This window comes from Phyllobates terribilis, unplaced genomic scaffold (assembly GCF_046119375.1).
Source record: "Phyllobates terribilis strain yellow unplaced genomic scaffold, ASM4611937v1 Scaffold_3__8_contigs__length_932513732, whole genome shotgun sequence".
Classification (NCBI taxonomy): domain Eukaryota; kingdom Metazoa; phylum Chordata; class Amphibia; order Anura; family Dendrobatidae; genus Phyllobates; species Phyllobates terribilis.
The window spans coordinates 205,263,970-205,280,756 of NW_027362763.1; the positions used below are offsets into that span (position 1 = coordinate 205,263,970).

General features: G+C 42.3%; 1 protein-coding gene across 4 annotated transcripts in view; it reads left to right on the top strand.

Moving 5' to 3' along the window:
* Positions 1–16,787, top strand: part of LOC141259092 (coagulation factor X-like) — a 70,108-nt gene that overhangs the window by 11,816 nt on the left and 41,505 nt on the right. For 2 of the 4 annotated variants that reach the window (XM_073674577.1, XM_073674578.1), the window contains exons 2-3: positions 986–1,016; positions 1,592–1,667. In XM_073674577.1, coding sequence (XP_073530678.1) covers positions 1,607–1,667 — 61 coding nt within the window. In that variant the 5' untranslated portion in view covers positions 986–1,016; positions 1,592–1,606. The remainder of the gene's footprint in view (positions 1–985; positions 1,017–1,591; positions 1,668–16,787) is intronic. The other 2 variants (XM_073674574.1, XM_073674576.1) reach the window with 1 other exon arrangement.

Below are 16,787 nucleotides of genomic sequence, written 5' to 3' on the forward strand. Positions count from 1 at the left end.
TGTTCTTCCAGAACTGTGCTGGCTTTTTTAGATGTTTATTAGCAAAGTCCAGTCTAGCCTTTTTATTCTTGATGCTTATGAGTGGTTTGCACCGTGCAGTGAACCCTCTGTATTTGCTTTCATGCAGTCTTCTCTTTATGGTAGATTTGGATATTGATACGCTTACCTCCTGGAGAGTGTTGTTCACTTGGTTGGCTGTTGTGAAGGGGTTTCTCTTCACCATGGAGATTATTCTGCTATCACCAACCACTGTTATCTTCTGTGGGCGCCAAGGTCTTTTGGCATTGATGAGTTCACCAGTGCTTTCTTTCTTTCTCAGGATGTACCAAACTGTAGATTTTGCCACTCCTAATATTGTAGCAATTTCTCGGATGTTTTTTTTCTGTTTTTGCAGCTTAAGGATGGCTTGTTTCACCTGCATGGAGAGCTCCTTTGACCGCATCTTTACTTCACAGCAAAACCTTCTAAATGCAAGCACCACACCTCAAATCAACGCCAGGCCTTTTATCTGCTTAATTGAGAATGACATAATGAAGGAGGGATTGTCCACACCTGTCCATGAAATAGCCTTGGAGTCAATTATCCAATTACTTTTGGTCCCTTTAAAAACAGGGTGGCAAATGTTAAGGAGCTGAAACTCCTAAACCCTTCATCCAATTTTAATGTGGATACCCTCAAATGAAAGCTGAAAGTCTGAACTTCAACTGCATCTGAATTGTTTTGTTTAAAACTCATTGTGGTAATGTCTAGAACCAAAATTAGAAAAATGTTGTCTCTGTCCAAATATATATGGACCTAACTGTATAGTATTAGAGGCTACAAAAGTATATAATTAAAAGGCCAGGGGTGACCTGACCACAGCTTTTCTTCTGCTGTAAAATTTATTGTAGAATTGAGGATAAAGTGTTTTTAGTTTTTATTTCTTATGGAATAGGCTACGTTCACACTTGCATTTTGACATTCCATTTGTCTATTTTGTTTTCAGGACCAGACAAATGGAATTAATGTAAAAATGGGTAAGTTGCATAACTGATCAAAGTGGAAGCAGAAGGACCCCATTGATTATTATAAGGTGCAACTGGGTTCCATTTTTTTGTCATTTTTTAAAACAAAGAAAAAGTTATGCATTGTTATTACGTTCTACAAACAAACACATAAAGGAACCCAGACACATGCCATAATAATCAATTGGTTATGTAACAAATCTGTTTTTGATGTTAATCCCATCTGTCTGTTCTTAAAAATGAAACAGACTAATGGAATGGAAAAAAGCAAGTGTGAATATAGCCATAATGTATGAATTTGGAGGAACACAATTTACAGCTCATAGTCCCCAGTGAAAACGTGGTTTCTCCTTCACATGACATTTATAACATTTATAATATTATATTTCTAATATGTCACAGACCTGGGTTCAACTACATTCTCTTCACCTCTTTTAGCTACACCATTGATGCTTACACTATGAAAATATTGTTTTTAACAGGACACATGTTTTATAGGCTGAAAAATTCTGGAACACATAATCATATATAATAATAAAAAAACCTGAAAAAAAAACAATACTGATGTAGAATATTGTTTTCTACAGTCTAAACACATCAACATGATGACACCTCTGCTGCGTTTTACACTGTTTCTGCTGTCTACCTCATCCTGTCAATCAGGTAAGTAGTAAGTATGTACCATACGGTATGTATTTTTGTAGTATTTTTATTCATATACTTTAATTTCTTGGTAAAAGCAAATTACCTTTAACTCATTGTTTCATTATTTAAAGAGTGTCCGTTGTTTTAATTTGTCATGAATGAATAGTACATGTGAAAATAAGAAACTTTGTAAGGCTTCGTTCACACATCTGTATAAAACACATGCAGTGCTGGCCAAAAGTATTGGCACCCCTGCAATTCTGTCAGATAATACTGAGTTTCTTCCTGAAAATGATTGCAATCACAAATTCTTTGGTATTATTATCTTCATTTAATTTGCTTGCAAGGAAAAAACACAAAAGAGAATGAAGCAAAAATCAAATCATTGATCATTTCACACAAAACTCCAAAAAAGGGCCGGACAAAAGTATTGACACCCACAGCCTAATACTTGGTTGCACAACCTTTAGCCAAAATAACTGCGAACAACCGCTTCCGGTAACCATCAATGAGTTTCTTACAATGCTCTGCTGGAATTGTAGACCATTCTTCTTTGGCAAACTGCTCCAGGTCCTTGATATTTGAAGGGTGCCTTCTCCAAACTGCCATTTTGAGATCTCTCCACAGGTGTTCTATGGGATTCAGGTCTGGACTCATTGCTGGCCACCTTAGAAGTCTCCAGTGCTTTCTCTCAAACCATTTTATAGTGCTTTTGGAAGTGTGTTTTCGGTCATTGTCCTGCTGGAAGACCCATGACCTCTGAGGGAGACCCAGCTTTCTCACACTGGGCCTTACATTATGCTGCAAAATTTGTTGGTAGTCTTCAGACTTCATAATGCCATACACACGGTCAAGCAGTCCAGTGCCAGAGGCAGCAAAGCAACCCCAAAGCATCAGGGAACCTCCGCCATGTTTGACTGTGGGGACCGTGTTCTTTTCTGTGAATGCCTCTTTTTTTTTCCTGTACACTCTATGTTAATGCTTTTTCCCAAAAAGCTCTACTTTTGTCTCATCTGACCAGAGAACATTCTTCCAAAACGTTTTAGGCTTTCTCAGGTAAGTTTTGGCAAACTCCAGCCTGGCTTTTTTATGTCTCGGGGTAAGAAGTGGGGTCTTCCTGGGTATCCTACCATACAGTCCCTTTTCATTCAGATGCTGACGGATAGTATGGGTTGACACTGTTGTACCCTCGGACTGCAGGGCAGCTTGAACTTGTTTGGATGTTAGTCGAGGTTCTTTATCCACCATCCGCACAATCTTGCGTTGAAATCTCTCGTCGATTTTTCTTTTCCGTCCACATCTAGGGAGGTTAGCCACAGTGCCATGGGCTTTAAACTTCTTGATGACACTGCGCACGGAAGACACAGGAACATTCAGGTCTTTGGAGATGGACTTGTAGACTTGAGATTGCTCATGCTTCCTCACAATTTGGTTTCTCAAGTTCTCAGACAGTTCTTTGGTCTTCTTTCTTTTCTCCATGCTCAATGTGGTACACACAAGGACACAGGACAGAGGTTGAGTCAACTTTAATCCATGTTAACTGGCTGCAAGTGTGATTTAGTTATTGCCAACACCTGTTATGTGCCACAGGTAAGTTATAGGTGCTGTTAATTACACGAATTAGAGAAGCATCACATGATTTTTCAAAGGGTGCCAATACTTTTGTCCACCCCCTTTTTTAGGTTTGGTGTGGAATTATATCCAATTTCGCTTTAGGACAATTCTTTTTGTGTTTTTTTCATTAAAGACAAATTAAATGAAGATAATAATACCAAAGAATTTGTGATTGCAATCATTTTCAGGAAGAAACTGAGTATTATCTGACAGAATTACAGGGGTGCCAATACTTTTGGCCAGCACTGTACGTGAAAAACTGGTACATGTGTCAATAGTGTTTTCCATCAGTGTGGTCATCAGAGTTTTTCCGGTATGGATGAAGAAAAAAATAAATGACAAAGCTTTTCCTATACTTTGCAATGTTAAACACGGACAGCATGCGGAGGGTACACAGATGGCATCCATGTGCTGTACATGTTTTTCACGGACCCATAGACTTGTATTGGCCTTTGTCATCCGTGCTACCAGAAAAAAGTGGACATGTGCATAACACCATAGGCTTAAGGCCATGTTCACACGTTCAGTTTTCGGTCAGTATTTTACATCAATATTTGTAAGCCAAAACCAGGAGTGAGTGAAAAATGCAGAAGTGGTGACCTGTTTGTCTGATTATTCCACTCCTAATTTTGGCTTACAAATACTGATGTAAAATACTTAACGTGTGAACTTGGCCTAATGAAAAAAACGGATACCACACGTACTAGAAACAAGGACATGTGAAGGAGGCCTAATAAACTTTATCAGAGAATTCTCTAATAAAATATATTACAAAGTTTCTTATTTTCATGTGTACTATTGCTTTATGAAATAAAAATTAAGACAATGGTTACTCTTTAACCCTTCCACCCCAAAGTCTGTTTTCACCTTCTTGACTAGGCCAATTTTTTCATTTCTGACCAGTGTCACTTTATGAGGTAATAACTCTGAAACGCTTCAACGTATCACAGTGATTTTGAGAATGTTTTTTTCGGAACATGTTGAACTTCATGTTAGTGGTAAATTTTGGTCTATATAATTTGCGTTTATTTATGAAAATATCAAAAATTTGACAAAAAAATTGAAAATTTAGCAATTTTCAAACTTTGAATTTTTATGCCCTTAACCCCTTTACCCCCGAGGGTGGTTTGCACGTTAATGACCAGGCCAATTTTTACAATTCTGACCACTGTCACTTTCTGAGGTAATAACTCTGGAATGCTTCAACAGATCCCACTGATATTGAGATTGTTTTTTCGTGACATATTGTACTTCATGATAGTGGTAAAATTTCTTCGATATGACGTGTTTATTTGTGAAAAAATCAGAAATTTGGTGAAAAGTTTGAAAATTTCGCAATTTTCAAATTTTGAATTTTCATGCCCTTAAATCAGAGACATACAGTACAGACCAAAAGTTTGGACACACCTTCCCATTTAAAGATTTTTCTGTATTTTCATGACTATGAAAATTGTACATTCACACTGAAGGCATCAAAACTATGAATTAACACATGTGGAATTATATACTTAACAAAAGAGTGTTAAAAAACTGAAAATATGTCTTATATTCTAGGTTCTTCAAAGTAGTCACCTTTTGCTTTGATGACTGCTTTGTACACTCTTGGCATTCTCTTGATGAGCTTCAAGAGGTAGTCACCGGAAATGGTTTTCATTTCACAGGTGTGCCCTGTTAGGTTTAATAAGTGGGATTTCTTGCCTTATAAATGGGGTTGGGACCATCAGCTGTGTTGTGCAGAAGTCTGTTGGATACACAGCTGATAGTCCTACTGAATAGAATTTGTATTATGGCAAGAAAAAAGCACCTAAGTAAAGAAAAACGAGTGCCCATCATTACTTTAAGAAATGAAGGTCAGTCAGTCCAAAAATTTTGGAAAACTTTGAAAGCGTCCCCAAGTGCAGTTGCAAAAACCATCAAGCGCTACAAAGAAACTGGCTCACATGAGGACCGCCCCAGGAAAGGAAGACCAAGAGTCACCTCTACTTCTGAGGATAAGTTTATCTGTTGGAATAATACATATTAATCTGTATATGTATTGCAACAACTACTGTGCTGTTTCATATGTTGTGCATATTGTGAGGTTGTTAACAAAGTTTAGTTAAAAAAAAAAAACTCCCACAGACAGGATGCCCCCTCCTTCTCTTCCTGTGTTGTTGTTATATATGTATTTTGATTTCCTCATGCTGCAGTAACACCAGACTCCATGCTGTGCCTATTCTGGATATGAATAAACCTACATTCTGTGTTCTAAACTCTGGATGTCACGCGGATTAATCCTCTGCTAACAGGTTATGGGCCCAGATGTACCTGAGTCCCAGAGTCACAGATCCCCAGAACACAGAGGAAAGAAAAGAAAGAAAGACAGCAAACTGAGAAGAAGCAAAGATGGCCACCAGCATATTGGGGTGAAGCAATCATGACAGCTTGCTATCTTCAGAACAGACTACCAGGTAAAGCTACAGAGAAAACTCCATTTGAGCAATGGAATAGCAGAAAGCCAAAACTACATCACATAAGAATATTTGGAAGTAAAGCATTTGTACATGTTCCCAAAGAAAAGCGAACTAAATGGGAATCTCACGCTAAAGAAGGTATCCTGGTAGGCTACAGCGAAACCCAGAAAGGTTATAGGATTCTACACCCAGAAACAAACAAGATCACAATAAGTAGAGATGTAGTGATTGATGAGAACTTTGTATCACCCAAGTTTTGTGACATCACGCCAGTAGTACAGCTGAAGTCACAATTACAAGACAGCAACAAGGAGGATGTAGAGGTCTGACTGGATTCTTCAACTAATAAAGGAACAACAGAAAAATCAGGTGAATCTGAAATCAGGAGATCGTCAAGATCAAATAAAGGTATACCAGCTAAACGTCTATCCTACATTGTCAAGACACTACCTGAGTCAGAGCCGCAGTCATGGGATGAAATGCAAGCACTACCTCTCCATGAAAGAACAAAGTGGATCGATGCCGCTAATGAGGAAATCAAATCGCTTCATCAACTCCAAACTTGGAAACTCACCAAGCTACCACAGGGCAAAAAGGCAATCAAGTGCAAGTGGGTCTTCAAAACCAAATATGACTCTGAAGGTAAAGTCCACAGATTCAAAGCAAGGTTGGTCGCAAAAGGATATTCTCAAAAGTATGGCGAAGATTACGATGCTACATTTGCTCCAGTCGCTAAACAGACCACGTTCAGAGCTTTGTTAGCTGTAGCTGCTGTACAAAAGATGTATGTCAAACATTTGGATATAAAAACTGCCTTTTTAAATGGTGACATTGAGGAGGACTTAAAGAACTCAACCTGAAGGTTATGTAAAAAGAGGTGAAGAGAATCTTGTTTGCAAACTACAAAAATCTCTCTATGGTCTTAAGCAATCAGCAAGAGCATGGAACACCAAGATGAATAAAGTCTTGTTGGAAGAAGGATTTAAAAGAGGTCAAGCAGATCCGTGCTTATACAGAAAATATACAGATGGAAAGTGGATGTATATTCTCTTATATGTGGACGACGTGATTGTTGTTCATCAAGACGACGCAGAAATTGGAGAAATGACTGAAATTCTGAATCAGCACTTTGAAACAAAAGACCTTGGAAGTGTGACATATTATCTAGGAATCCAAATCCAGAGAGAGGAAGATGGAAGTTTTCTTCTAAACCAAAGTGCAAAAATTAATTTGATTCTGAATCAGTTTAAAATGTCAGAGGCCAAAGGTATATCAACCCCAATGGAACCATCCTACCTGAAGCTGGAAGGAGAAGATGACCTGTTGCCTAACAATGAGAAATATCGTCAGGCAGTGGGGGCACTTCTATACATATCAACTATGACTCGACCGGATATCACAACAACAGTTGGAATCCTTTGCAGATATGTGGAAAAACCGCGCCAAAGAGACTGGAATGCTGTTAAGAGACTTCTCCGATATTTGAAAGAAACGCAAGATGTAAATTTAAAACTATCTGCAGCAGGAGATCTAGAACTTACTGGCTATGTAGATGCGGATTGGGCTGGTGATTCGCGTGATCGTAAATCCACAAGTGGATACTTGTTTAAAGTTGGAGAAAGTTCAATCTCCTGGTCTAGTAGGAAACAAATGTCTGTTGCCTTGTCATCTACAGAAGCGGAGTATGTGTCCGCAGCCTATGCAAGCCAGGAGGTTGTTTGGCTAAGACAATTGATGGACGATCTTGGCAAACCGACAACTCAGCCGACGGTGATTTATGAGGACAACCAAGGATGCATTAAACTTGCATGCAGTGAAAAGATCAGTGCTAGAACCAAGGACATTGACGTCAGACATCATCATCTACGTGATTTGATAGATCGTGGGATAATTCAGTTTGTCTATTGTGAAACTGATAAGATGGTAGCTGACATTATGACAACACCAGACTCCATGTTGTGCCTATGCTGGATATGAATAAACCTACATTCTGTGTTCTAAACTCTGGATGTCACGCGGATTAATCCTCTGCTAACATTATCCGAGTTACCAGCCTCAGAAAATCGCAGGTTAACAGCAGCTCAGATTAGAGACCAGGTCAATGCCACACAGAGTTCTAGCAGCAGACACATCTCTTCAACAACTGTTAAGAGGAGACTTTGTGCAGTAGGCCTTCATGGTAAAATGACTGCTAGGAAACCACTGCTAAGGACAGGCAACAAGCAGAAGAGACTTGTTTGGGCTAAAGAACACAAGGAATGGACATTAGACCAGTGGAAATCTGTGCTTTGGTCTGATGAGTCCAAATTTGAGATCTTTGGTTCCAACCACCGTGCCTTTGTGCGACGAAGAAAAGGTGAACGGATGGACTCTACATGCCTGGTTCCCACCGTGAAGCATGGAGGAGGAGGTGTGATGGTGTGGGGGTGCTTTGCTGCTGACACTGTTGGGGATTTATTCAAAATTGAAGGCATACTGAACCAGCATGGCTACCACAGCATCTTGCAGCGGCATGCTATTCCATCCGGTTTGCGTTTAGTTGGACCATCATTTATTTTTCAACAGGACAATGACCCCAAACACACCTCCAGGCTGTGTAAGGGCTATTTGGCCAAGAAGGAGAGTGATGGGGTGTTACACCAGATAACCTGGCCTCCACAGTCACAAGACCTGAACCCAATCGAGATGGTTTGGGGTGAGCTGGACCGCAGAGTGAAGGCAAAAGGGCCAACAAGTGCTAAGCATCTCTGGGAACTCCTTCAAGATTGTTGGAAGACCATTTCCGGTGACTACCTCTTGAAGCTCATCAAGAGAATGCCAAGAGTGTGCAAAGCAGTCATCAAAGCAAAAGGTGGCTACTTTCAAGAACCTAGAATATAAGACATATTTTCAGTTGTTGCACACTTTTTTGTTAAGTATAATTTTCCACATGTGTTAATTCATAGTTTTGATGCCTTCAGTGTGAATGTACAATTTTCATAGTCATGAAAATACAGAAAAATCTTTAAATGAGAAGGTGTGTCCAAACTTTTGGTCTGTACTGTATGTCACACAAAATAGTTAATAAATAACATTTCCCACATGTCTCCTTTACATCAGCACAATTTTGGAACCAAAATTTTTTTTGTTAGGAAGTTATAAGGGTTAAAACTTGACCAGCGATTTCTCATTTTTCCAACAAAATTTACAAAAACATTTTTTTAGGGACCACATCACATTTGAAGTGACTTTGAGGGGCCTTTATGACAGAAAATACCCCAAAGTGACACCATTCTAAAAACTGCACCCCTCAAGGTGCTCAAAATCACATTCAAGAAGTTTATTAACCCTTCAGGTGCTTCACAGGAATTTTTGGAATGTGGAAGTAAAAAATTAACATTTAACTTTTTTCACAAAAATGTTACTTTAGACCCAAATTTTTTTTATTTTTCGCAATGGTAACAGGAAAAAATGAACCCCAAAATTTGTTGTGCAATTCCTTCTGAGCACGCTGATACCCCATATGTGGGGGAAAACCACTGTTTGGGCGCACGGCAGGGTTCGGAAGGGAAGGAGTACCATTTGACTTTTTGAATGTAAAATTTGCTTGAATAATTAGCGGACGTCATGTTGTGTTTGGGGAGCCCCTGATGTGCCTAAACAGTGGAAACCCCCCACAAGTGACACCATTTTGGAAACTAGACCCCATCAGGGAACTTATCTAGAGGTGTGGTGAGCACCTTGAACCCCCAAGTGCTTCACAGAAGTTTAGAACATTGAGGCGTAAAAATAAAATTTTCACATTTTTGCAACAAAAATGTTTTTCAGCCCCCAATTTTTCATTTTCATGAGGGTAACAGGAGAAATTGCACCATGCAATATGTTGTGCAATTCCTCCTGAGCACGCTGATACCCCATATGTGGGGGAAAGCCACTGTTTGGGCGCACGGCAGGGCTCGGAAGGGAAGGAGCGCCATTTGACTTTTTGAATGTAAAATTTGCTTGAATAATTAGCGTACGCCATGTTGCGTTTGGAGAGCCCCTGATGTGCCTAAACAGTGGAAACCCCCCACAAGTGACACCATTTTGGAAACTAGACCCCTCAGGGAACTTATCTAGATGTGTGGTGAGCACCTTGAACCCCCATGTGCTTCACAGAAGTTTATAACATGGAGCCGTGAAAATAAAATTTTCACATTTTTCCCACAAAAATGTTTTTCAGCCCCCAGTTTTGCATTTTCATAAGAGTAACAGGAGAAATTGCACCATGCAACTTGTTGTACAATCTCTCCTGAGTAAGCCGATACCCCATATGTGGGGGAAAACCACTGCTTGGGTGTACGGCAGGGTTCGGAACGGAAGGAGCACCATTTTACTTTTTGAATGTAAAATTTGCTTGAATAATTAGCGGATCTGCCCTTGATGTACGTAAACAGTGGAAACCCCCCACAAGTGACACCATTTTGGAAACTAGACTCCTCAGGGAACTTATCTAGATGTGTGGTGAGCACCCTGAACCCTCAAGTGCCTTACAGAAGTTTATAACATGGAGCTGTGAAAATAAAAAAATCTAACTTTTTCGACAAAAATTATGTTTTAGCCCCAATTTGTTTTATTTTCAGAAGGGTAAGAGGAGAAAATGGACCCCAAAAACTTTTGTGCAATTTCTCCTGAGTACGCCAATACCCCATATGTGGGGAAAATACAGTGTTTGGGCACACGGCAGAGTTCAGAAGGGAAGGAGTACTGTGTGACTTTTTGAATGCAAAATTGGCTGGAATTGAGAGCGCCATGTCGCGTTTGGAAAGCCCCTGATGTGCCTAAATAGTGGAAACCCCAAGTGACCCCATTTTGGAAACTACACCCCTCAAGGATTTTATCAAGGGGTATAGTGAACATTTTGAACCCAGAGGTGCGACAGAATTTGATAACATTAGGTCATCATATTGAATAAGTTGTCATTAGTCTTGAGTGCAAGTGCTCGCTACTTGAGTTTGCATCGGGTACTCAGGTATGCACCATGTATTTCGTGTGCTTGAGTGACATGCTTGAGTCCCCGCCCACATGTTTCACGGTTATTAGACACCCCAAAAAACATGCGGGGATCGCTCGTGCATGGCAGGCAATCCCCGTGAGTTTTATGGCCGCGAAGCTTATGGGGCGGAGACTCAAGCATGTCACTCGAGCACCCGCAAAACTCAGTGCATATCCGAGCACCCGATGCAAACTCAAGTAGCGAGCACTTGCGCTCAACACTAGTCGCCATATAGTCATCTTTTTTCTTTTTTTTTTACTTTTGAAAAAAATCCTAACCCTAACCCCAACCCTAACCCTAGCTCAACCCTAACCCTAGCCCAACCCTAAGCCTAATCTTAGCACAACCCTAACCCTAACCCTAGCACAACCCTAACCCTAGAGTTTATTTTTTACGCCGTTCCTCGTGCGGTATAAGTGATTAGACGACTTTATTTTTTGGGTCGGTGCGATTACAGCGATACTAGAATCATATCGGGTATTTATGATTGACAGCTGTCACACTAAAAGACACATTTTTTTTGCAAAATCTAGTTTTTGCATCGCCATATTTTGAGAGCTATAATTTTTCCATATTTTGGCCAACAGAGTCATGTGATGGCTTGTTTTTTGCGGGATGAGTTGATGTTTTTATTGGTGCCATTTTCAGGCACGTGACATTTTTGATCGCTTTCTATTCCGATTTTTGGGAGGCAGAATAAACAAAAAACAACAATTCAGGAATTGTGTTTTTTTTTTATTTTTTTATGCTGTTCCGCATGTGGTAAAATTGATAAGGCAGCGTTATTCTTCAGGTCAGTACGTTTACAGCGGTACCTCATTTATACCGTTTTTCTATGTTTTGGCGCTTTTACATAATAAAAGAAATTTTATAGAAAAAAATTTTTTTTTGCATCGCTTTATTCTGAGAGCTATAACTTTTTTATTTTTCGGCTGATGGAGCTGTATGGCAGCTTGTTTTTTGCGGGACAAGATGACATTTTCAGCGGTACCATTTTTATTTATATTCGTCTTTTTGTTATTCCATTTTTTGTTTGGCGGTATGATGATAAAGCATTGTTTTTAGTTTATTTATTTATTTTTTTACCGTGTTCACTAAAGGGGTTAACTAGTGGGACAGTTATATAGGTCAGGTCGTTCTGGACGCGACGATACCAAATATGTGTACTTCTATTGTTTTGTTGTTTTATTTTTCTTAATAATATTTATTGATGGGTACATCATATTTTTATTTTTGGTGGATTCTTTTTTTGATTTTTTTTTATATTTTTACAATTTTTTTTTTTTTTTACATTTTTTTAACACTTTTTTTACTTTTATACTTTGTCCCACTATGGGACTTTTTTTACTCTAATCACCTTTATAGCATAGGGATGGCGCACCATCCATGTGCTATACAGGCTGTCAGCGCTGCAGATGCAGAAGATACTTTGGTCATGCACTGCGCATGACCAAAGTGTCTTCCTGCTGTCTGGTGACCTGGATGTTGTCATGACGACATCGGGTCGTCATGGCAATATCCGGGAAGCTGCAGCAGACAGCGTTGCACGCCGGCAGGAGAGGTGAGTATTGCGATCACCTCCCCTTGCCCCCGTCACATTGCGGGGGTTAATGAACCGGGAGCGGTGCGGGACTGCTCCCAGCACATAGCACCGGGTGTCAGCTGTGACAATGAGCTGACTCCCGGCGGCGATCGCGCCGCCACAGCCTGTGTGCGGGCGAAATCAACAGGGCGTACTAATACGTATCTTGCTCTTAAGTCCCAGGGCGCAGATACGTATTAGTATGTCCTGGGCTTTAAAGGGGTTAAAGAGGGGCCCCAAATTCTCACGTCTTGCAGCATCACACAAACATTTCGGTTGTATTTATGTGGGCTGAGTTTAGGCCTTTAAACGAGCACGATCGACAATAATGAAGTCGTTCGACGCTTGTTTCATGGCCTCTTTACACCAGCTGAGGAAAAATGATGGGGACAGAACAATCACTAATAGATAAATTTGTTCCCATACACATCATGTTATCAGCAGCGTATCTGCAGTTTACACCGGCGATGTGCTGCTCAGAACAATGATTTTTGTTCGGGATAAACAATCCAATCACTCGATGAATACGCAGCATTTTGCTTGTTTAGTATAATGCATCCCATATAGTATAGTCCTATAGTCATCCATATAGTATAATGCGCCCTACAGTTCTCCATATAGTATAATGCGCCCTATAGTCCTCCATACAGTATAATGCACCCCCATAGTCCTCCATACAGTATAATGCACTCCCCATATACTACATACAGTATAATACACAGCCTATAGTTCTTGATAGAGTATAGTGCAGCCCCCACAGAGTATAATGCAGGCCTCCATAGAGTATAATGCAGGTCCCCATATAATATAATGTAGCCCCATATAGTATAATGCAGCCCCCCATCTATTATAACGCTTGCACATATAATGTAGCCCCATATAGTATATTGCAGCCCCCCATCTAGTATTATGTAGCCCCCATATAGTATAATGCAGCCCCCCATACAGTATAATGCAGGCTCATATAATATAATGTAGCCACCATATAGTATAATGCAGCCGCAGCCCCATACAGTATAATGCAGGCCCATATAATATAATATAGCCCCCATACAGTATAATGAAACTCCATATAATATAATGTAGCCCCCATATAGTATAATGCATGCCCATATAATATAATGTAGCCCCATATAGTATAATGCAGCCACCCCCCATACAGTATAATGTAGCCCCCATATAGTATAATGCAGCCGCAGCCCCATACAGTATGATGCAGCCCCATATATTATAATGTAGCCCCCATACAATATAATGCAGCTCCATATAATAGAATGTAGCCCCCATATAGTATAATGCATGCCCATATAATATAATGTAGCCCCATATAGTATAATGCAGCCCCCATCTATTATAATGAATGCACATATAATGTAGCCCCATATAGTATATTGCAGCCCCCCATTTAGTATAATGCATGCCCAAATAATATAATGCAACCCACCCCCATACAGTATAATACAGGCCCATATAATATAACTAGATGGTGGCCCGATTCTAACGTATCGGGTATTCTAGAATATGTATGCGGCCAACCGGGCACAATCAGCAGAGCGTTGTTTAAACTTGGCGACAAAATCGCTGATTGGTCGCGGCCGGCGACCGCAACCAATCAGCAAAGCGGTGTTTAAATTTGGCCCCAAAATCGCTGATTGGTCGCGGCTGGTGACCACGACCAATCAGCGAACTGTGTTAGTGAAGACCGGAGAGCGTATTTAAATTAAGCGCCAAAATTGCTAATTGGTCGCGTCCGGCGACTGCGACCAATCAGCAAAGCAGTGTTTAAATTTGGCGCCAATATCGCTGATTGGTCGCGGCCGGCGGTCGCGACCAATCAGCAGAGCGGTCTTTAAATTTGGCGCCAATATTGCTGATTGGTTGCGACCGCTGACCGCGACCAATCAGCAAAGTGGTGTTTAAATTTGGCGCCAAAATCGCTGATTGGTCGCGGCTGGCGACCGAGACCAATCAGCCAAGTGGTGTTTAAATTTGGCGGCACTATCACCAATCAGCGAATCGTATTAGTGAGGACCAGGGAGCGGCGCTGCGGGAGATGACTGGCTGCTCGCAGCAGAAGTATCCCGATCGGTGGCGCCGCTCCCCGGTCCTCCCTTCACACTTGCCGTCGGGAGATCAGCGGCCCTAGCCACTGATCTCCCGACGGTAGCCGCATGGAGGTCAGCGGCGCCGCCGGTCGGGGTACTTCTGCTGCGAGCAGCCAGGAAATGACCGGCTGCATCACCGCTGACCTCTGTGCAGAGCGGAGTTTAAATTTGGCGCCAATAATGCTGATTAGTCGCGGCCGGTGACCGCGACCAATCAGCAGAGCGGTGTTTAAATTTGGCGCCAATATCGCTGATTGGTCGCGGCAGTGAAGACCGGGGAGCGGCGCTGCCTGTGCGGGTACTTCCGCTGCGAGCAGACGGGAGATGACTGTCTGCTCGCAGCAGAAGTGTCCCGACTGGCGGCGCTGCTCCCCTGTCCTCCCTTCACACTTGCCGTGGGGAGATCAGCGGCCTGCTGATCTCCCGACGACGGTAGCCGCATGGAGGTCAGCGGCGCTGCCGGTCGGGGTCCTTCTGCTGCGAGCAGCCGGGAGATGACCGGCTAGCGCCGGTCATCTCCCGGCTGCATCGCCGCTGACCTCCGTGCGGCAGATGAGTCGCTAACGGCCACCATATTTTTTCTGAAATCCCACGTCGCTGATTGGCCGCGGCCAGACCAATCAGAGACGCGGAATTTCCTGGACAGAAGGACGGACAGACAGACAAACAGACGGGATAAGACGATTATATATATTAGATGTAGCCCCATATAGTATATTGCAGCCCCCCATCTAGTGTAATGCATGCCCAAATAATATAATGCAACCCCCCCATACAATATAATGCAGGCCCATATAATATAATGTAGCCCCCATATAGTATAATGAAGCCACCCCCCATATAGTATAATGCAGCCGCAGCCCCATACAGTATAATGCTGCCCCATATAATATCATGTAGCCCCCATACAGTGTAATGCAGGCCCACAGTCCTCCAGTATTATGACCACCATTTACTCACTGATGAAATAAATAAGTACATACCTCTCCTCGTTCCCCTGGTCTCTGCAGAGCGTCTCAGCAGCTCCACTGCTCAGCGCGCGATGAGATGACACTGCGTCAGATTCACAGGGGGAATGATGGGAGAGGAAGCGTCACATGACGCTCTCTCTTTCATCAATGCTTTCAACTGTACCGGAATCTATGATGCCGATACAGTTCAATACGCGATTTGGGAGAGGTAAGCAGCACTGGCACCGGCCCCCGCTGACTCATGGGCCCCATAGCAGCCCTGTGTTGTTCCGCTATTAGTGGCACGCCACTGGCTGGGGGCGCCTGGGAGAGTGGGGGCTGTAGGTAGATGCCCAACGCCGGCCCTGCCTGGCTGTGATAGCCGGGGCTCGGCTATCACTTAAGGCAAGCTCCCGGCGGCGATTGTACGGGCACAGCTCCTGTGCCCCACACGAGCGCCATGACTTAACTGTACGTCATGGCTGGGGAACCCCTTCCTGACCATGACATGTAGGTACATCAAAATTCATGAAGGGGTTAAGGAAAATCTGTCAGTATTATCAACCCTCCTTAGCCATCTATATGGCCATGTAGGTCATAGAAACCTGAATAAAATGATATCTTGATGTCTGCGATCTGATGTCTTATTCCAGAGAAATCATTGTTATTCTTATATGCAAATGAGCTGTTCAGATCTATGGGCTGGACACTGATCTATCTGAATGAGAATCTGTGCACTAGCTTATTTGATAGTAATAGCATCTTTGCTTCACAATCTTTGTGACTTTGGCCACTGTGAATATACGGGGTCTTCCGTGGGCATAATACTACTCAGACAACACAGGGTGAGGGTAAAACAGTGTGGCAATATTTTATTGAACCACCAAACAGACAATAAACAGATAGAACAGCCCCAGTTAATACCCAAGATGGTACAACATTACACAGTCTCACCCTTCCGTTGGCCTGCCGAGAATAGAGCAGCTCGGCCTTTGGGACTTCCAGGGCCAGCTACCTCAACCCCCCACAGAGAGGAGGTAGTGGCAAGCTTAGGAAGCTGACAGTCCATCGAGGTACAAGGTCAGGAGACCTGAGGGTCCCACACTGGCCTCTCCTAGAGTTTCCATGGGGCCAGATGACTGGCTGGTCCCAATCTGGCTTCTCCGAACGTTTCAATGGTTTCCAGGCTATCGGAGGGACCCACCTGGCAACCTCAAACAACATATCCATGGGACCACGTGACCTCATTGCCCCAACCTGGTTTCCCCAAATGTACCCATGAGTTTCCATGGTCAATCGAGCATATCTGTATTTTTTCAGTCAGGGCCGTGTACCCTTAGGCTGGAATCCTGTAGAATCCAAACCTGTGTCTCTCTGGATCGAGCCATGCTACCAAGCTGCTGTTCTGAAGAGTCTGATC